Source organism: Staurois parvus, unplaced genomic scaffold (genome assembly GCF_062004578.1).
Source record: "Staurois parvus isolate SC_StPar_1 unplaced genomic scaffold, SC_StPar_1.0 ptg000031l, whole genome shotgun sequence".
Classification (NCBI taxonomy): domain Eukaryota; kingdom Metazoa; phylum Chordata; class Amphibia; order Anura; family Ranidae; genus Staurois; species Staurois parvus.
Window position 1 is genome coordinate 4,215,893 of NW_028317827.1, and position 21,486 is coordinate 4,237,378.

The window sequence follows — 21,486 nt, forward strand, 5'->3', positions numbered from 1 at the left end:
TCTTGTGCTCTACACTCGGTGTAATGTGCCATCGTGTCACACACTTATAATTAATCTCAACCTCTCTCATACTAACATTATCGTGTATCAATCTAAACATCTTTCTCTGTTTATCCTCATCAAACCCAACTCCCATATCCCTTTCCCATTTTGTTCTAAAAATTAACTTTGTGTTTGTGTCTAATTCTGTGAGTATTCTATACACTTTTGAAATACCGTGCTTCCCATCCCTTCGTGTTTCTAACAACCTTTCAAACATATTCCACTCCTGTTTTATTCTCAGGGGTTTCGGTAGATTTCCAATAAAACATTTCAATTGATGATATTTCCACTCATCTATTCTAATAAAAATATCTCCCTTCTTCTCTATTAAATCTTTAAGTGATCTCAATTGCCCCTCCACCAAAACATCTCTCAGTTGGGTATCCTCCTTTCTAAACCATCTCCCTGATATCTTATTCTTTCCCGGGGGAAAGTACTCAGTGTTTGTGAGAGGCATTAATATAGAATTAAATTCCCATTTCATGTTTTTGTGTAAATTGTCCCATACCCTTAAAACATTTAAAGTGTAGATACTTGTGCTTTCTTTAATTCCTCTAAACTGTGGTGGAACCCATATCATCTGACTCAATCTAATGCCACTAAGATCATTTTCAATTGTTACCCAGCTTTTCCCCTTATGGTTAAATGTCCAGTCATATATTCTTGCTAAAACCACTGCTTTATAGTATCTCTTGACATCTGGTAGACCCAATCCCCCTTTCTCTTTAGTCCTACTCAATGTTTCATATGCTATTCTAGGTTTTTTATTCTTCCATATGTATCTTGTTAACATTTTTTTCATTATCTTAAAGAAGGCCTCTGGAATTTTAATTGGTACCATTTGAAATCTATACAGTATTTTAGGCATAATTACCATTTTGACTAGGTTTATACGTCCTATCCAGGATGGGTTTCCTCCTTCTTGTCTTTTTAAATCTTCCCTGATCTTATTTATCAAAGAGATATAGTTTAATCTATACAAATGCTTAGATGAGGCAGTGAGTTTTATTCCTAGGTATTTTATCTCTTTTTCTCTCCATATAAAGGGGAATTCTTTTTGTAGTTTTTCTTTTTCATTCTTTGATATATTAATATTCAGGATCTCTGTTTTCGTTGGATTAATTTTTAAATTTGATAGTTCACCGTACTCCTTCAGAATCTTCATTATATTTGGGAGAGTTATTCGGGGATTCCCCACATAGAACAATAAGTTGTCCGCAAAGGCCGCTACTCTATGTTCTATGGTTTCTATCTGAATTCCCTTTACCGATCCACTGTTCCTTATTATTGACAACAGAGGTTCGAGTGACAACACATATAGTAAAGGGGACAGTGGGCAGCCCTGTCTTGTACCATTAGACATTACAATGGGTTCTGATCTCTCCCCATTTACCGTGATGATTGCAGTAGGCTCCCTATATAATTTACTTATCCACTCTCGCATTCTATCACCTATCCCCAGCACTTTTAAGTTGTCCATCATAAAGCCCGAGTCCACTCTATCAAATGCCTTCTCTGCATCAATTGACAAGAGCACCACCGGGGCTTTCCCTTTTCTACTTTTCTGAATAAGCATCAGGGTTCTCAAGCCGTTATCTCTACCTTCTCTTCCTGGTAGAAAGCCCACCTGGTCTCCATGGATCCATTCAGGCATTAGATCTTTCAACCTGTTTGCTAACACCTTTGCATACAGTTTAGTATCTGTGTTCAATAATGAGATAGGTCTATAGCTGGAGCACTGAGATGGATCTTTTCCCTCCTTGTGAATAAGTACTACATGGGCCTGTAGGGATTCTCTCCTCACTTCCATCCCACCTCCCAGAGCATTCATATATTTCTCCAACTTGGGTAACAGTACTTCACTAAATTTCTTATAGTACTTAACTGTATAGCCATCCGGGCCTGGGCTTTTTCCCCCCCCCCTGTGCTTCTTAATGCTGTTTTAATTTCTTCCTGGGAAATTTCTGCGTCTAAGGAGTTCAACTGTGCTTCACTTAGTTTTGGTAATCCCGCATTTTTTAAGTATATCATCTTTTTTTCATTACTTCCCTCTTGAGCTTCTTTTAGAGGACCTTGGGGACTAATATTATATAACTTTTTGTAATACTCCGTAAACACTTTAATAATCTCTTTAGTTGAGTGGACCAACTCCCCCTTTGAACTTTTTATCTTTTCTATATAGTTCCTATTTTTCTTTTTGTTCAAAGCTCTCATTAGATATCTTCCTGGTCTGTCTCCCCATCTATATCTCTCGTTCAAAACCCTGTTGTATACTCTTCTCTTCTCCTCATCCATCAACCTCTCTAGCTCATCTTTTTTGTCCAATAACTTCTGTCTCGTGTCTTTTGTTATTTTCTTCTTATGGATCTGCTCCAAGTCCAATATTTCTTTTAAAAGCCCACTGACCCTCTCTCTTCTTTCCTTTTTCTTCCTTGCTCATGCCGCAATCAAGATTCCTCTTATGAATACCTTGTGGCTTTCCCAGACTGTAGCTATCGATACTTCCTCTGTTTCGTTCTCCTTAAAGTATACCTTAATCTCTTTCTCGATTTTCTGAGCTAAATCCTCATCCAGAAGAAGAGCCTCATTTAACCTCCACCCTAATCCTCCAGTCCACCTTCTTCCCCATCCCATTTTCATTACGACCGGGGCGTGATCCGAGAACGTCCTTGTCTCTATGTCAATTTTAACCAGATGATCTATAAGTTGATGGTCTATTAAGATGTAATCTAATCTCGAGTATATCTCATGTGCATTAGAGAAGAAGGTATAGTCTCTGTCTTTCATATGCATTATTCTCCAGATGTCCACTAGTTGATATTCATGCATCACTTTTTTCAAAGCTCTCAGAGACCTACTCCCCTCTCTTTGCACGGAAGAGGTATTATCCTTTTGTGGGTCCATACAGAAATTTAGGTCTCCTGCTACTATCAAGCGCCCTTTTTTAAATTCCATTAATTTTTTCAACAGACCCTTCATATACATCTCCGGGTTTTTATTAGGGCAGTATATATTGGCTAAAGTACACTCAATCCCCTGAAGTCTACCTTTTAAGAATAAAAACCTCCCCTCCGGGTTGGTTCTTCTATCCTCCAGCTCAAATCTCATATTCTTTGCCAAACCTATTGCAACCCCTTTTGCTCTTTTAATTGGAGAATCTGCATAATACCATGTTGGGTAGTGTTTGGATTTCAATTTCACGTTTGCCTCTATCTCAAAGTGCGTCTCCTGTAAAAATACCACTGACGTAGCCCTATGATGTAACTCATTAAACAACCTAAATCTCTTCCCTGGACAACTCAGCCCGTTCACATTATAGGTTATAAACTGTATTTCTTCCATCTTTCCCAATTAACTCCATCTCTCTTCCAAATTGCCTCTTCCTCTTTATCCCTTCTGTCATGCAGAGTGTTGACCCAATACCTCCTCCCCTCCCCCCTCTCTCCCATTCTCCCAACCCGCCCCCCTCCCCTCCCCCCTCTTTTTAGGCCTAACATTTGCCTACTAATCATTTATGGATTATAAAGTCCACTTTTGATTCGATCCTTGGGCTAAGACTCCGTCCATGGAAGACTTTCCCCTTGTCTAACCTCCCCATAACCCCCCAAGCCCCTCCCAGATTTATCATAGGCACAGAAAAAAAACCGAGGGCGATAGGGTGGGGATAGAAAAAGATAAAGGAGAGAAAAAAAAAAAACCTATTTCTCTTCCTCCATCCCTCTCCCTCTCTCCCCTCCATCTCCTCCCCCCTACATATTGCCAGTCCTCTTTTCTCTTCGTTCTATTTTCCCATTGTTCTTCTTCCCAGCCAGGAATTTCCATTCTTTGGATTTTTAAACTGTCACAGAAATTTTTCAAATCTTCTGGAAACCTGAGGTATGCTGTAGTCCCATTTTTCCATCCTATTAGGCATTCGGGAGTCCCCCATCTATATTGCACATTTTGTTCTTTCAACCTTTCCAATAGGGGTCTCAAAGTTCTCCTTCTCCACAAAGTCTCTGGAGCCAGATCCGCATATATCTGTATGTGTCCTCCTTCATACTTAATTACTGATTTTCCCTTGGACTTCTTCCAGATTTTTTCTTTATCCCGAAGTTCATAGAATTTAGCTATTATATCTCTCGGCCTTTCTTTCCCCAGATTTCTCAGAATTTTTCCTTTTCTAAAGGTTCCTTCTATTTTAGACCCTTCCATTTCAGAGCTGTCTGTTATAGTGTTAAATATTTTACAAACCACCTCTTGCAGACTTTCTCCCTTTGAGTTTTCTGGGACCCCACGTATCAAGATGTTTCTCTTCCTGTCTTTATTTTCTTGTATCTCAACCTTATATAGCAGTTTTTCTTGGGCTTTCCCTATATTAGTTAGTTCTTTTTCAAGTTCAGAGATAGCCTGGGTCTGACCTTTTAACTTTCTCCTCCGTTTCCTCAACTCTCTCCAACAGGTGTCCCAGATCACTGCGAATATTTACCATTTCTTGTTTTATTGTTTTCTCCAGTTCTTTAAACATTTCTGCCATTTCTTTTTTATTAGGTATTTGTAGATCTTTTTCCATCTCTATATTGCCTGGTATTTGCTGATTACTAGTATCAAGGCCTAATGATACTCTAGGACTTCTTTCCATACTAAGATCTGCTTCTCCTTTTTCAGTCCTGCTCTGGGGTCTTTCTGGGGTTACGTTTCCTTGGGATGTGTATTTTTTAATTGTACCAGTCTGGGACCCTTTAAGCCCACTTCCTTTTACGTTTTTATTTTTCTCTATGGCACTTATCCTTCTTATAGTCCTTTATAAATTCGTGGGTAGGGAGGGGAAATAGTTCTTTAAACTTTCAAGTCTCTGCCCTGTCCCCCTGCTTGTTTTCCTTTTTCTCCTTTTTTCCTCTTCTTCCTTCCCTCCTCTCCCCCTCCTTCCCCTTAAGCCTCTCTTCTTCTCTCTGCGAGCCTCTTCCACCTTTTGTACATTCTCCAGGGGTCCCCCATTTCACTTACACTCTATTTCTTGGGGGTCAGCACAATAGTTCCTCAAATGCAAGTCACAGTTCATTCATAATCACTCACCCTCCTCCTATGTCCTCTTCCAGTGAGTGCCTTCTCGCTCAGTTCCTCTGAGGGTCCATTCATGGGGGGGAACTCCCCAGGGTCTCTTCAGACTCCTTGTCCAGGTCTCAGTAGTTCTCCTTGCAATTTCTTTTAGGCTCAAGGGGTACTAGGGAGATAGGGGGAGAATGTGTCGGCCACCGGCAAACAGGTCGGCGTTGCTCTCTCACTGCAAAACGCCGGCCGGCTTCCCGATCTCCTAGTGGTGCTTTGTGGCCGGTCACGTGATCGCACCGGCCCCCTTCATCTCCCAGCATCCAGGGACTCTCTCTCTGCCAGTCTCCAGCCGCTCCTCCCTCTCCCCTCGCCTGCATCAACCTCTCCTCCACCGGGAGCCGTCAGGCCGGGTAAGTCCCACACCGCAGGGCTCTAACATGCCTCAGGGGCTAGGCTTGGGGAGGTCAGACAGCAGAGCTCCATCCACGAGCTCCTACATTGAGCTCTCCCCTGCCGCCATGTTCAGGCCCCGCCCACCTGGAGGAGCTCAGTTATGAGAGACGATTACAAACAAACTTATTCTCCTTGGAGAAAAGATGCTTAAGAGGGGATATGATAGCAATGTACAAATATCTTAATGGTGATTCTAACATAAGTAACAAACTATTCAGTCTCAGGGAGTGTAAGAAGACACGGGGCCACTCAATGAAATTGGAGGAGAAGCAGTTGTACCTTAAACTGCGTTGGGGGGTTTTCACTGTCGGGGGATGTGGAACTCCCTTCCACAATCGGTGTCAGTGGGAAGTATTGATAGTTTAAAAAAACCTCTTGGACAGGCATCTCAGCGAACACAGTATACAGGAATATGTTTTTTTCCCCCTCTCACAAGAGAGGAGGAAAATAGGAGGACAAGTTGGAGACACACACACACATACATGCACACCCTCACCCACACAGGTTGAACTGGAAGGACTAGTGGCTTTATTCAACCTTACCAACTATGTAACAATTCACAGTAAAAATAGAGGGGGATTTGTTTGCACACATTTTTACATTTTTAAAAAAGCCATAGTGCCTACATCAAGGATCATCTTTGTACTGTGGTCCTAACTCTATAAATTTCAGAGTCTCCCAAATTGGAGCACATATAGCACTGGATCGATTAAGAGCAGTTTTGCCTGGAGGGAGCCCACCCCTCCTTAAAGGCATTAGGATGCCCAGCAAAAGCACAATGGCATCTGAAGGCATCATGTGTGTCCCTGCATGCAGTTCAACTAACTGTCCAAAAAAGTGGCAGCCACCCCAACTTATAACTAGTCTTTGCAGTAAGGTGCATATGGAAGGGCAATGCACATCACAAAGATTTCCCAGCAAACTTACTAGCTAGCCTGCAAAACAACCAAATTGACCCAGTCTGACAATTCACGTTAAAAACAGAGGGTTTTATTTGTACACATTTGCAAGTGTATGCGTAAGCCACAGTGCCTTTGCCTTCAGCTGCCATTGTGCTTTTGCTGGACTTCCAGTGCATTCCCGTACCTTTTAAGGAGGGGTGGGCTCCCACCAGGCAAACCTACACTTAATTTATCCACCGCTAGATGTGCTCCAACTTGGAAGACTGAAAATTATAGAGTTAGGACCGCAGTACACAGAGGAGCCTTGACTTAGGCACTGCGGCTTATGCATATACTGTATTTGCAAATGTATGCAAACAAAATAACGTAAATGAGATTAATAATGTATAATGAAAAGAAAAGGTTGTGTTTAAAAATTTCATAACATTTTAATGAGAAGGAAATTGATGAACAAGGGAGGGCAAAATATAAGCAGATGAAATATTATTGTAACTGTAAGAGGTGTTATTCACCTGCATCATACAAACAAACATCCGGTGGCTGCACATCCAGTAAAATCGCCTCTATTTCTTCTTATAGCATATTCCACAAATATGACAAGGATACAGGATTCCAGCTAATGCGTTTCACACTCCACTAGTGCTTAGTCATAGCTCCAGATATGAGCTATGACTAAGCGCTAGTGGAGCGTGAAATGCGTTAGCTGGAGTCCTGTATCCCTATCGTATTTGTGAAATATGCTATAAGAAGAAATAAAGGTGATTTTACTGGACGTGCAGCCATCGGATGTTCGTATATTGGAGTCTGCTGCAGACAGGGCCAGCACCTGGTATTTAGTGTGTGTATGGTAGTGAAAGAGGGAACCGACCTGGGCCAGTGTTTTTTTGTTTTGTTTTTTTTTGTTATTCACCTGCCTATGTTGTGTGGCATAGCTGCGTGAATCTAAGGACTGGGTGGACAGAAATATAAATATTTTGGCAACTAAAACATCGCTTATATATGTATTTCATCATTGTATTTATCAGTTTGCCTGGAATTCACCTTTAAATTCTTTTATATGGAAGAAAAGATTGGCATCATTTTCAACAGATCCAGCTAAAATATTTATTGCTTCTGTTATCTGTCAGTGCGAGACACAAAGGAGGTGCATATATTCATGATCATGTAAAGCACATCTCTTGATACATGCTTCTTGGTGGTGTGTACGTCTTCTAATGTTCGTCTGTGATCATTGCAAATAGGTCTCATGGGTCTGTGCATACTAACTTGAATATAATTACCATGATTATCATTCACTTGTGTAGCACGTGCATATTCCCCATAATGAAGATTAGGCAAGTAACACTCTGTAAACGAGTTTAATATGTTTAATGCTCTTATCTAGAGAACTTCCTAAATAGAGGGTTGTTAAACTGAACAGGTATTGATTGAAAAAGTGCAATCTTAAAATAGTTTTTAGGAATTTGTCAAACATACAATACTTCAGTTTTATACTGCTGATCAGATAGTACAACTGTTAGCTGGATCAACACAAAATTTCCCAGCAGATCTTCGGATGTAGTTTAGGAGAAAACGTGAGATATCAAGGAAAAAGCATTACATGAATTAGGTTTTTAGCAGCAAGAAACTGTATAAGTAAATTTTCATCCTCGGTAAGAATCTGGCTTTGATGCTTTATGCAAAATTTATGTTTTGCATACCCTTTCCCATACACAAAGGCCATATGACCAATGCCATAACATTGGTCATGTGACCAATCCATTTTTTCCAGGAATCTATGAATCAACAGGTATATTTGCCATTTTCTCAGGAATCTATCAACTCTCATGATTTCTTGAAGGCTCAACAGGTATATTTTTTCACCTATTGAACTGATATAACAGATGCTTTTAATATCATATTTAACAGACCAAAATGATCCAAATAAGAGAAGTTAATTGAACTCAAACAATATTTAAACCTCCGCTCTAGATGCATGCTCAAATTAAAACAAATACATGAATAAATAAAATATTACCACCCTATTACAATAGTTAACAGTAATAAGTGAATATAGTTCACTGTTGCCCCTTTAAAAAAAAAAAATAACTACTAATATATAAAAACACCTTCCCCAGTGGCACTGTGAGCAGTAAATCAAAAATAAAAACTCAGAAAAAGTCCATCTTAACATAAGTCCATCAAATTGTGTGAATTAACATACATAATTTGATGGATTTATCACTTTAAGTGCTTCAATCTTCCTGTTGCTTTACATCCCAAACCAATATCACCACATGCTCATGAGACACGTTTCCTTCTGGGTGTGCACTCACCAGACCTACATGCCTCCCACTCTCATGGTTGTAATGTATCGTTTGTTGAACCTCCACTCAGTATCGCTGTATAGACTTCATAAACCTCCATACTTCTCTCCATCAGCTATTATTGCCATGGTAAGATAAAATATATTCCCCAATGGTACATTAACCAATGTTCCAAATTTTTATTCAATAAGATTAAAAAGCCACTCACAAAGTATATAAATTAAAAACGCTTATCATAACTTTGTGGATTGACATCAGATGTGGGTGTTGGTGTTGTGCTCTCACCACCTCTGGACCTCTCAGACAGTGCTCCAGCGTCGCTTCCAGTTCTGGCTCTGATGTCACATCCAGTCGCCATGCAGCCTCGCCATAGGGTTATTGTATCAATTGGCTATTGTACCATTGGAGAATATCTTTTATCTTTCCACGGCAATGATACCTGGTGGAGAGGAGTAACTAGGTTTATGAAGTCTATACAACGACACTTTAAGTGGAGGTTCAACAAACGATACATGCCACCCATGAGTGTGGGAGGCATGTTGGTCTGGTGAGTGCACACCCAGAAGGCAATGTTGTCTCACAAGCACGTGGTGATATTGGTTTGGGATGTAAAGCAACAGGAAGATTGTAGCACTTAAAGTGATACTCACATAATTTGATGGATTTACATTAAGATGGACTTTTTTCAGTTGCACTTAAGGAGTTCATATTTTTTATTTACTGTTCACATAGACCCCCCACTCCTAGTTTAAAAAGCTTAGCTGGTGCCTGCTGCTATTGTGAATTTAATGTATCAATGCAGAATATAAGCTGAGCAAAATGTTTAACTTTTTCTAGTATGTAATAATGTAATTTCCTTTTATATGGTTGTTTTTTTCTTATTCCAGAACATAAATGTCCAGATGGATTCCAATACCCTGCATGAAATCCTCAATGAAGTTGATTTGAATAAGAATGGACAAGTTGAGCTCAATGAATTCCTGCAGGTCAGTATTCTTATTTCAATCACTTCTTAGTTAGAAGAAAGTTGATTTTGTGGTTTTGGACGTCACTCTTTCATGAGTTTGATATCAGTGGAGGCTATATTGTCAATGGTGTAATTGTAGCCATAGCAACCCATGAGGCCAGGGGTGTGGATGGTTCCTACTGATCATTTATCCTGAAGTGTAAAGTTTTTTTTTCTCTCCACATGTTGCTCTTTTCAGTCAGGATGAAGGGTGTGTGTCTTTGGGCCTACCCTGAAGTCTAGGGGAAGGATATGTGGCCATTAGGCTGTTTCCTCTCCTGTCTCGGGAACGGGTCTCTCTTTGGGAGAGCCTCCCGCCTAATACTTAGTGGTCAGCTTTGGCTGATCATAAGGAGAGGGGTCCACCAGGCCTTTTGGCTAGGTGGAGCTGAGTGTGCCTTACCCTTGAGCCCTGGGTGGTAAAGAAGGGGCCCTTCCTCTTCAGGAGGGCACCAGTGACACACCCTAAGTGCACTTTTTGTGTGTGTTCACATGCACTTGTTTTGGTTCATTTACTGGTGTTTTGTTTGTGTGCACCGCACCTCCGGCTCAAGAAAATAAATGCTGTCAGATGCACAGAACAGTTCTTTTGGATTTATAGTCACAACCTCCCTTGCTTTTCCACATCTGTGTGTAGATTCATTGCCTTCAAAGATTCTGGTCATCCTGGCCAGCTGACATTAACCCATATGCCTAACAGTTCCTGAGGCTAAAAAATCTTAAGAGTGTCTCCTAAGCTAAAAAGTAATTTAATGTCTGTATTTCTGCAAAACAAGCCACAGTTAAAAGAGGTTTGAATGAAGAGCTACACTACAATGTTCAGCCTTTGCAGGCTGGGGTGCTGGAAGGGTGCTTAAAATTTACACCAAAGCTCTAAGATCTTATGAATTCCCCACACTCCTGCCCTTCTCTTCCGGAAACTTGGGTAAGGTGTATGGGCATATGCAAAGAATATTTTTTTTTTTTTAATACAACTATACACTATACTCGTGTTTACGATAGCACGGCGTATACTTGAGTACAACTGTGGCTGTGCGCAGCACTTGGGCTTCCTGAGCAATGGAAAATATGCGAGAATTTACTTTGCACAGTGTCAGACGCCCATGTGCAAGAGGCTTTTTACAGTATTGTAACTGGACAATTGCAGGGTCAATCAGCAGCTGGTTGGAGCAGCCATCAGCAACTTCATATCCTGATGATGTCTTCTTCTTTATCCTAAATTAAGTCTTTTATCCCAAATTATATTGGAATACATTTTTACCTGGAAAATTAATTTTTGGCGTGGTGCTTCAAACTCCAGATCCATTTACAAACCAAGAAAACTGTAGAAATCCTTTGGCATGGGGAAACTGCCAGTCCAAAATCCAGATACCCTGCTGAAATACCATCAAAACACCTTAATAATAGGATACGATTCCAGCCCCACTCTTCCTGTTTCCCCATAAAATACAGATTTTACAGGGGCTCTAGCCTTCCTCTACTCCACTAAATAAAAACATTTTTATTTCTATCATTGTTTCTCTTGGAGGGTTCCCCTCACTTGCTGTTTGGTAAAACTGTTGTCACCAAGGCAAGACATGAGGGGAAATCTCTATACTGAATTTTGGGTAGCAGTAAAAACCAGATACGGGTTTTAATCCTATCCCACGCTATTCAAAACTATGAACATTTTTGTGGCTGGACATACACTTGAAGATCATTTACACTATTGTCCCAATTGACATTGCCTAGTGCCACACACAGAGGTCTTTGAGGGCCACATCCAAATTGTATTGATTTGTAGCTGTTGATAATTTTTAATAAAAACATTCTGCTGCTTTTATACTGCTTTTTGGCTTGTTGAAGTCTACTGTAATTTGATTTAACTTTGCACAGTGTCAGACGCCCATGTGCAAGAGGCTTTTTACAGTATTGTAACTGGACAATTGCAGGGTCAATCAGCAGCTGGTTGGAGCAGCCATCAGCAACTTCATATCCTGATGATGTCTTCTTCTTTATCCTAAATTAAGTCTTTTATCCCAAATTATATTGGAATACATTTTTACCTGGAAAATTAATTTTTGGCGTGGTGCTTCAAACTCCAGATCCATTTACAAACCAAGAAAACTGTAGAAATCCTTTGGCATGGGGAAACTGCCAGTCCAAAATCCAGATACCCTGCTGAAATACCATCAAAACACCTTAATAATAGGATACGATTCCAGCCCCACTCTTCCTGTTTCCCCATAAAATACAGATTTTACAGGGGCTCTAGCCTTCCTCTACTCCACTAAATAAAAACATTTTTATTTCTATCATTGTTTCTCTTGGAGGGTTCCCCTCACTTGCTGTTTGGTAAAACTGTTGTCACCAAGGCAAGACATGAGGGGAAATCTCTATACTGAATTTTGGGTAGCAGTAAAAACCAGATACGGGTTTTAATCCTATCCCACGCTATTCAAAACTATGAACATTTTTGTGGCTGGACATACACTTGAAGATCATTTACACTATTGTCCCAATTGACATTGCCTAGTGCCACACACAGAGGTCTTTGAGGGCCACATCCAAATTGTATTGATTTGTAGCTGTTGATAATTTTTAATAAAAACATTCTGCTGCTTTTATACTGCTTTTTGGCTTGTTGAAGTCTACTGTAATTTGATTTGTCCACTCCTAGTATAGTCCGTCTTTGCTGTATCCCTTTTATATTTCTTTTTAGAATCCAAATGTTTTTTTTTTCAGCTTGGCAATTATCTTGTACAACCAACTTTGTTTAAAGCGAAGCCTCATCAAAAACCTTTTTTTTGACAGCTGATGGGAAGCTTAGAACTTCTGTCAGGTTTTTATTGCTATCTATTTCCCAAAGGGGAGGTATCTTCTTCTTGGGCTGCTTATAGTGGTCACTTAGACAGGAGTCGAGAGGAAATGTTTTCAGGGACACAGACAGCAGTTTCACACGTGACCCAACATGTCCTGAGTGACGGTAATAATCAGATGCATAGTCACAGTATTTTTTCCCCAAAATTCGATTGCCAAAAATTGGTCTTACAGTTCTTTTCAGCTTATCAGAAATATGGTAATCATGAGCATTTGTAATGTTCAGAAATGCCCTATGCCACTCTATAGCTAACTCCTACATCACCTAGCTGGCTTGTTGCATTACTTTGTTTTATTGAAGACAACAATAAAAACCTGACAGGCGCTCTATAAACATTTTCTTGTCTGTGTAAATTTATTATTTATTGCTGACTTTGTAAAACATTTTAACTTAGTGTTACTAAACCCACAGCAGTAAAATCAGTCTGCGTATGCAGTAAAGCATGCTTGTTATACTCACTGTGGAACCTAAGGGGTTAGTCTCCATTGTGTAAAAAGGCTGTTTGATCCTATCTTCTCTGATCCTCCTCTTCTTCTACTGTCCCCAATCCATCTGCCATAGTACAGTACAGCAGGTGCAAGTCTGCATATGCTCAGTTTGTTGTGTATTGCTAGTGAGCTTTTTTTTTTGTTTTTTTTTTGGGGGGAGGGTGCATGTGATCAGCACAGGGCCAATCAGCGCTGTTCAGACAGAGGGTCAGGGGTCATGAAGCCTCATTGGCCAGTCAAAGGAGAATAAAAAATCTTCCTACAAGGTTAACCAGTACTCGGCCAGACACTGATAGAAGTCTCAAGACTGCCGTATACTACACCTATAAGTGCCCAAACATTACCTGAAGCAGTCTGCCAAGTGGCAAAGTCCTGATGCTTCACTAGTGCAGAACTTGTCTGCCACATGCTGCTTGCTGAACATTTCTTTTGGTCATTGAGGCCACCCATCATAATGATTGTATTATAGGAATATGAAGGGGCAAGACATAGTGGCAAGCTCTGATACTACCTGAAAGTGTTATAACTTGTCTGCCAGAAAAAACACCATTTGGCTGTAACTACATGCTTTTTTTAGTGGACCTGAACCCCAAAATTTGGGATTCATTTAGAAATGTTAATTGTGCTCAGTCAGTACCAGGAAACATGGACCTTTTGACTTAAAGGCCTTGCTTACACATCTGTGGTGGATCTTTTTCAGAGGCATTTGACAGGTGGCTTGGATGCAATATGTGGCCTCCTCAGTGCCTATGTTAACCAATAAAAGCCCCACAACTTCCTGCATTGGTCCCATGTACCTGAATAGGTCACATTTTTGGTGGCAGTACCATTGCTGGGAGGTCATGGGGGGAGGGGGGGGGGCAGCTTAACTGCAGCTCACCTGACCTTGTAAACAAGGCCAAAAATAGCAGTGCACTCTCTGGCATGTGAATGAGCCCAGGCACCCCACAGTCTCACAGCTATAGCTCTGCAGTGTGAGATCTAAGGCATTACTGTCTCTGAGTACTGGTCTAAGTAGATTTGTTGTGAGATTTAGTGATGTCCCCTGCTCACTGTTCTCCTTGCTGGAGACTGCAGAATGAGGCATGAAAAATCAGTTGCAGGGAGACAACAGGCAGTAATGCTGACTAGCTCTTTGCCCTCTCCTTGCCCTATTCTGGGTACAGCTTCCAGAGCTCAGTTCATCTTAAGGTCTGCACTTAATACCTGCAACAGTTTATTTTTGTCTTGGAAAGAATCTTTTTAAACTAAAATGTTTTTTTTTTTTTTTACATTACGCAGCCAGGAATCTAAATTAGGCACTCGTGGATAAAAATAGCAGCACTGAGTAAAGCCGCTAAAATTATCCATGTTTAGTTGTTTTTTTTCGTTATGCTATTTTCTCTCCTTGCACGTTTTTTACTTCCTGCAGTGAAACAAATGATCTTACACACATATTTGATCTCTCCAGATCGTCAAGTTTATTTTCAAGTTTATTTCTGTAGCGCTTCTTACTCGGGCAGGTATTTGAGCCGTCTGCCAGTTCTTTCCTGAGCCAAGGCGATGATGAATGCGGAACATGAGATAAATTAATGCTGGGGATTTTGGTCAATGTCAGCCCTTTCTTCCTGATGTCAAGTTAAACAAACAAGATCAAGGGGAAAGGAAATGCTAATTGTCTCTCTTGAGATGAGCTTCGGATAAGAGCATTGTTGAACGTGAATGCTGAAAATTTTCAGCAGTTGTGTCCAGCATCACAAAAAAAGAATAATTATCCCTTTAATACATTTATCAGCAGCTCAATCAGATTAAATGCATATTCTATTAACCATTGACAACAATGAATTGTTCCTTTGAAATTATACTGGAAACATTTTTATTCCCCATCTGACAGCGAGCCCATACAAACGATTGGTTGTATATAGAATTATATCTTCCGGGAAAACTTGGCTGTCATCTTGAGCCCAGTGTGGGTATTGTAATTGCCAGGAAGATAAAGTAGACAATAATTCATTTTCATGATTTTATTTGAGGCCATTGGGAATCCGTTTTGAGCCTGGAGAATTCCGATTGCCAACGCACAGGTGAATGCTCACAAGTCAACACCGTTTAAGACATTACTAATCTCCTCCGCGGAAATTGATAACTAGTTTCATGCATCATTTACGGCTTGTGAGGCCGTGCCTCTTTTGAGTCGCAGAGCGCAGAAACATTTCATTTTGCCGACACAAAACATGCAACATTAGTTGAAAGGATAGTCAACTTTTCTTCTTGCAGATAAACTGTGTCATCTTAATAACCAATTTGTGCAAAGTCATTTATCTTCATGGCTGTAAATATTAACCCTTGCATCTGTCTGTATTCTTTTGCCAAAATTGATTCAAGTACACAAGGATAGGTTTTTAAGAAATGTGATTTTTGTTAGACAAAATGTGTGTTCGATATTGGCAGTAAGCTTTTGTGAGTGTACTATCTGTTGGTCACTTGTGGGAAATAAAAAGATGCTGCTAGTTTTATGCATGCATATAACATCCCATACATACTGATTGGCAAATGCTCCCTTTTAAAGTGGTTGTTACTGGTCTTAGGTGATATACAGAGATGAAACAAATCCTCCTACATAAGTTGTACCTGATCATCTGCAGCCTTCTCTTCTCTACATCTGTTCAAAGTCCAGAATTTAAACAGCTTTTATGAGCTTTCAGAAAAGGGGGCAGAGAGCTGAAGATACACTCGGCAGAACTCAGCAAGCAGACCTCCGAGAGCTGATTGGAAGGAAGGGACACACAGCTCACAGGAGCAGAGCTGAGGCTGTCAATCACAAGCTGTTTTCTTGGTGTCAGGAAAACTTGTCAGAATTGATTCATGCTGATAGCAGAGGAACAAAGCAGCAGACAGAAATGACACTTAGTGCTCTTAATTGAATCAAGTAAACACTGTAGAGGGTTATGCTATGTTCATATTTCATGTCTGAGGTTTACAACCATTTTAACACAAACTTAAAGTGTATTCCAAGCCAAAACCTTTTATCTTAGATTGTGATACAGTAGGGGAGGGTTATACCCCTGTGCTTGAGATTTACTCTCTCTACCTGTCCTATTGACAATGTTTTACCCGACAGTGAGGGGGATTCTCCAAGAGTACAACAGACAACAATAAAAATGTTTTTCTTTAGCAGAGCAAGGGAAGGCTAGAATTCCTGTCAGATTTTTACTGCTGTGTTTGTCCCTATTACAGATTGTCCCTCTATTTTCTGTCTGGTGAAACACTTGTCAGTATGTCACGAAGTAATGCTTTGTATGTCTACTAGAGCCCTGGAAAGCAGTAAGAGGTTTTTTATTTTTTTCTCCACTCTATCCAAAGCTAGAACCTCCTATTTCCTGGCTCCTCCTTTCTGTCAAGTGCCCCCATAGAAAACAGCTTTCTATGGGGACACTCATGCGGGCTTGCTCCTGAGCCCTGCTGCCTGCATTTATAGATACAGGCAACGAAATTCAGCCCTGCCCTTGCTCCCTTGTCACTGGATTTAATTGACAGCCAACGGCTTCTGCTGCCTCAGCATAGCCTGTGAGACCAAGAAATGATGGCAGAGAAGAGTTTCAGACTGCCACAATGCTGAATCGACAGAGGACTCAGCTAAATAAGGGGAAGGGGGGTTAAAGGGGCAATAATGATGCCTAAACATTTTTTACCCTAATGCAAAGAATGTATTAAGGTAAAAAATGTTTAGACTTTTAAACAACTTTAATATTTCTAAGCCAATAATAAAGAGAGAAGGCAACATCAGTTTTACGTAGGTTCTGCCTGCAAATACTCCAAACGTTAGAGCTGTAGCAAACCCCCACCATAACCCACAGTGCAATCCAGACACATCTCAACAGATCATGAAGGTGCCCATTACAAGAAGTGCTGGGAGCCAGTTCTAATACCAGCTTGCTGAGAATTGGTATTTGCATACTACATACTACTAAGAAAGTACTATCTGTCTGACACAAGCTGCGGATGTCATACCGAGGTAAATAGGCAGGTAGGTTGAGGGTATCTAGGTTAGTTTAAGTTAGGAGGGCTAGAGAGGGTGGACTAATGTACCTTGTACTAAATGTGCAATTCTTCTTTAAAGGTTCTATATAGAGATTTTAGTAGCTCAATTTTTTTTTATTGGGTTCTTAAAAAAATCTTACATACTATCAAAAAGACTCAGAACATATTACACTTATCAATGCCATGAATAATTTCAGTAGCTCAATTTTTTTTACCAATATAGTGCTTTTTATTTATATCAGAGTTTCCCTCGAATCACCCCCCATGACCGGCTGTTGTGATTTAACATCCATATGGGGGACTTGCAGCTATTCTGTCTTACAGTCTGTCATTGGAAAGCACTGATCATAGGCAAAAGTAAAAGAGCCAATCAGACTGACTCTATACCTTGTGGTCACTGTGAACCAATCACAGCAACCACAAGTGTAAACACTGGTTATGATTTGCCGCCAGCTCTCCCCTTCCTCTCATACACACACAGCCATTGTGAGAAGAAGGGGAGAGCTAGGCGCCAACCACAGCCTGTGTTTTTGGAAATTACTGCCACTGTTGCTGATCACAGACCGTGTCATAGGTAATGTTTCCAAAGTTGCTAACCATAGCCAGTGTTTCTGATTATACCCAGTGCCAGTGTTTCCAGTGTTTCAGATCACAGCCAGTGTCAGTGTTTTCAAACTTGTTGCAAAAAATGTGAAATCTTCAGAAGGCTCACCATGCTTCTTGGCAAATACTTTGGGGTGGCTGCTCTCCAAAATACAGTCATGGAATGTTTCAACTGTCCTGGCATTTCAGGACCTCCAAAAAAGAGCTCCTCTACAGTATGTTGTTAGGCAGCAAAAAAAAAAATTCGATATGAGGTATACCTGTAGTTAGGAAGAGTAGCAGAATGCGTCTTCGCTATTTCTAAGAGCATGACCTTACTCTGTGTGAAAAATAACTCATAAACATAAAAACTTTGTGAAAAGTCAAATTTTAATTTGCTTTCTTCATTTCCCAAACATTTTGGCAAAAAGGAGATACTCTAAAGCAGCCTTTCTCAACCTTTTCAACACAGAGGAACCCTTGAAATAACTTGAGTTGTCAACATTCCAAAAAAGGATCATTTTGCTAGTGTTTATACTGTCCTGGTATTTTTGTGCCTCAAGAAAAACTATAGGCAGTGAGAACATCAGATTTCATAAACTTCGAATATATATACCATAGTTTCTAAGCTCTATGGGGTTGATTTACTAAAGGCAAATAAACTTAACACTGGCTAGATAATATACACTTATTTTGGTTGTTTTACCATTGGAATGTAGCAGAATGTATTACATCACAGCACTGAAAAATGACCAGGAGAGGGGCTGTTACATGCTAGTATTGAGGTGGTTAACTGACTCTTGCTCCAATGCTAGACCTGGATTATGGCATGATTGACTATTTTGACAAAATGCAGCTATGCTATATATTTTGAATGACAGTTTGTTCCTTTTGTTAAAGCTTATGAGCGCAATCCAGAAAGGATTTGTATCAAGCAGCCGTCTGGCCATACTGATGAAAAGCGCAGAGGAGAACTTGGATCAAAGGGAGCCCATACCAGTGGACCGCAGCGGTGGTGGCGTGTGAGTCTCAGAGAAAATGGACGCGCATTGCTGCTTCTCTGTGTTGGACATCATTCCAAGGCTTTTTGGCTGTATATGCTGCAAATTTGGCACACAGCATGAACTTGATATTGATATTTTTTTGAGTAACAAATGAACTATGAAAAACCATTTATACTCCAGTATGTTGTGGCTCGGTAAATTCTGTGGCCAGTGAGTCTTTCTGATGGCTCTGAAAAGTGAGAGTTCACACTCCTTGTCTAGGTTGTAAGCAAGGCCTTTAAATGTGTATTATAAGTTTATATAATAATTTTCGATTTTAAATGTAAATTTAATTGATAGATATTCTAAAAGGGAACTTATAACACCACAAAAGGGAACTTATAACACCACAAAATAATACCGTATTCTCTCCCTATGTAGTAAGTGGCCTCAAGCCCTGTAGCAGCTTGTCAACTCTTACATATTTCCTGTATTGCACTGGTAACATGAAAAGGAGAATCTGATTTGTGTATGGTCAACAAGAACTGTATAAGGGAAGGATCATTGCTGTGCTACAACCATTAAATCTAGAGATGAGCGAATCCATTAAAACGCACGCCCCTTTGAAACTACCAGTCAGTGTTCATAGGCCCAGGGCCCTTTTATATCTCCATTGCTCCAACAGGAGGTGCTTTAATGCCAACAGAATGCCACAGTATTTATTAAATAAACCAATTTCCCACATTTTCACCTTATTAAAATGTGGACAATAATAAAAGGGTTATTTTGTGTATTAATCTCTCACACGTCAGGCCTCCCGTTTAACTAAAAAAACCCCATCAAGGTCAGATGATGAAGGATCAAAATTCCTCTCCATTGGCCTCTGGCCCCAGACTAATGTTTCATATTCACATACCATAGATGACCAGTCAGCCATTAGTTCGATCCTTTCAAGCAATCTTCAGCTGAAGACAGTCATTTGTCACAATAAAGAAGTAGATTTGGTCAAATTAAATTGGAGTTTCCTCTAAAATCAATTGTTTCTATTAGATAAAAATGATCATTTATTGGTCAAACTGCTAATGTAATCGATTTATGAGATAAACAGTTCATCCCTCAAAACAATTGTTACATGCATGGCTAGCATAAAGGAATTACACAGAGATTCTTTAAATTAATTGAAAACCTGTTTTTGATCAGTGCAGAATATATCCTTTTCCACACAGGCCTTTAGATGGGGGTCATACTCATTGTACATATGGGATATCCAGGAAGCTTCACAAAATATAGGTTTCATGGTCCGTATAGTATACATGGTGAACAACTGTGAGTCACAGATGTCCCATTCACCCCACATTTCTGAATCTCCCTTTGGGGCCCCGCGAAGGAGTATTTGAGCTTAGTGCATGTCAGCACCAGCTGGGTGTTTTTAGAAATGGGAACCACAGTTTTAGAGCTGCACTACAGAAGAACCCACAGCTGCACACCATATGGGCTGGTAAGCATGCCAGGGTGTACATGTGCTTGAGGATCTTTAGCTACAGGAATATTAGCCAAAATGCCTGGTGTGTTGGGCTGGTATCATCTGAGGGTTTTTTCTAGGGTTTCTATAAGAACTTAAAAGTTAAAAAAAAACCTGGCATAAAACATACCCGTGGATTTGAAGGTATTTTTAAAGCTTCTCCCATCTGTAGTTGCAACCGTCTACTTACCTTTCCATTCTAACCTTTCCATTCTAACCTTTCCATTCTAACTATTATAATTGCTTATAACTGCTTCAGCACTGGTTTTCCAGGAAAATTGTATTTAAGTGAGTTGAGGATCTTGTATGCCTCATCTTAGTGTCTGGGGATGTGGCCAGTAATGATTATTACTCACAGCCTTTCATTGGTTGCTGGATGTGACCATTGCTCCATTTCATGTTCTTTGCATAGACAGCATCGTTTTTTTATAAAAATAGGCCATACTTTAGACCATTGAGTACTTTTTTATTTAATGTTGGCAGCTTGCTTTTGCCATTATTATTTTATAGCTATTTTAAACAAGACACTTCATCAGAGGTATCTGATCTTGAAACATCTTAACCGTATGACTACATACAAAAGATGAAGCCATTTTGTCGTATTGATAGTACTTCTGAAAATTCACTAAAAATTTTGAAAAACTTGTAATACTCACTGTGGAGATTAAGGGGTTAATCCTTTTCGTTGTGTAAAAAGGATGTTAGATCCTTTTCACTTCCTGTTTCATTAACAATGTTTTTGTGCATACAGGAAGTAGCTATAAATTTCCCCAAAGTGCCACAGATGGCAAGAAGACACGAAACATAAGTTCTTATCCTTCCCTATTCTGCCCATAGCCAAAAATGCTTTTGACTATAGTATGAATCTTTATATTCACAAAAAAAGTTGTAAAGTAGCAGTAATATTGAAATGTGCCTAAATGTGTTTCCAAGCACTCCAGGACACCCACAGTCACTGATGGGCTTGCCCCCTTCTGCCTTCTGTGCCTAACTATTGGTCATTGAGCCCACCAATCATACTTGAGGACCAATAATTGCTCTCTGCACTGTCAGTGCTGTTATGTCTAGGATTAGGTTAGGTAAGGCTGTGGTCACTATGTTGAAAACACAGCCCAACATTGTAGTAGGACAAACAGAACAAACATCTATGCAGAAAAGCATTAAATATACGCACAACTAATTCATTTTTTTAAATTATTAGGCACAATTTTAAAAAAATGTATATTAATACAGTGGTTGAGATTTAGCAGTATATATGGCAACTTATTTGGTATTACGTGTGCCTTTTTCC

At 39.9% G+C, this 21,486-nt stretch overlaps 1 protein-coding gene across 3 annotated transcripts in view; it reads left to right on the forward strand.

The window, feature by feature from the left end:
• GPD2 (glycerol-3-phosphate dehydrogenase 2) overlaps positions 1 to 21,486 on the forward strand; it is a 304,438-nt gene that overhangs the window by 182,820 nt on the left and 100,132 nt on the right. For 2 of the 3 annotated variants that reach the window (XM_089659673.1, XM_089659682.1), the window contains exons 16-17: positions 9,622 to 9,720; positions 18,591 to 18,712. In XM_089659673.1, coding sequence (XP_089515799.1) covers positions 9,622 to 9,720; positions 18,591 to 18,712 — 221 coding nt within the window. Of the gene's footprint in view, positions 1 to 9,621; positions 9,721 to 18,590; positions 18,717 to 21,486 lie in introns of those variants that run through there. The other variant, XM_089659690.1, reaches the window with a different exon arrangement.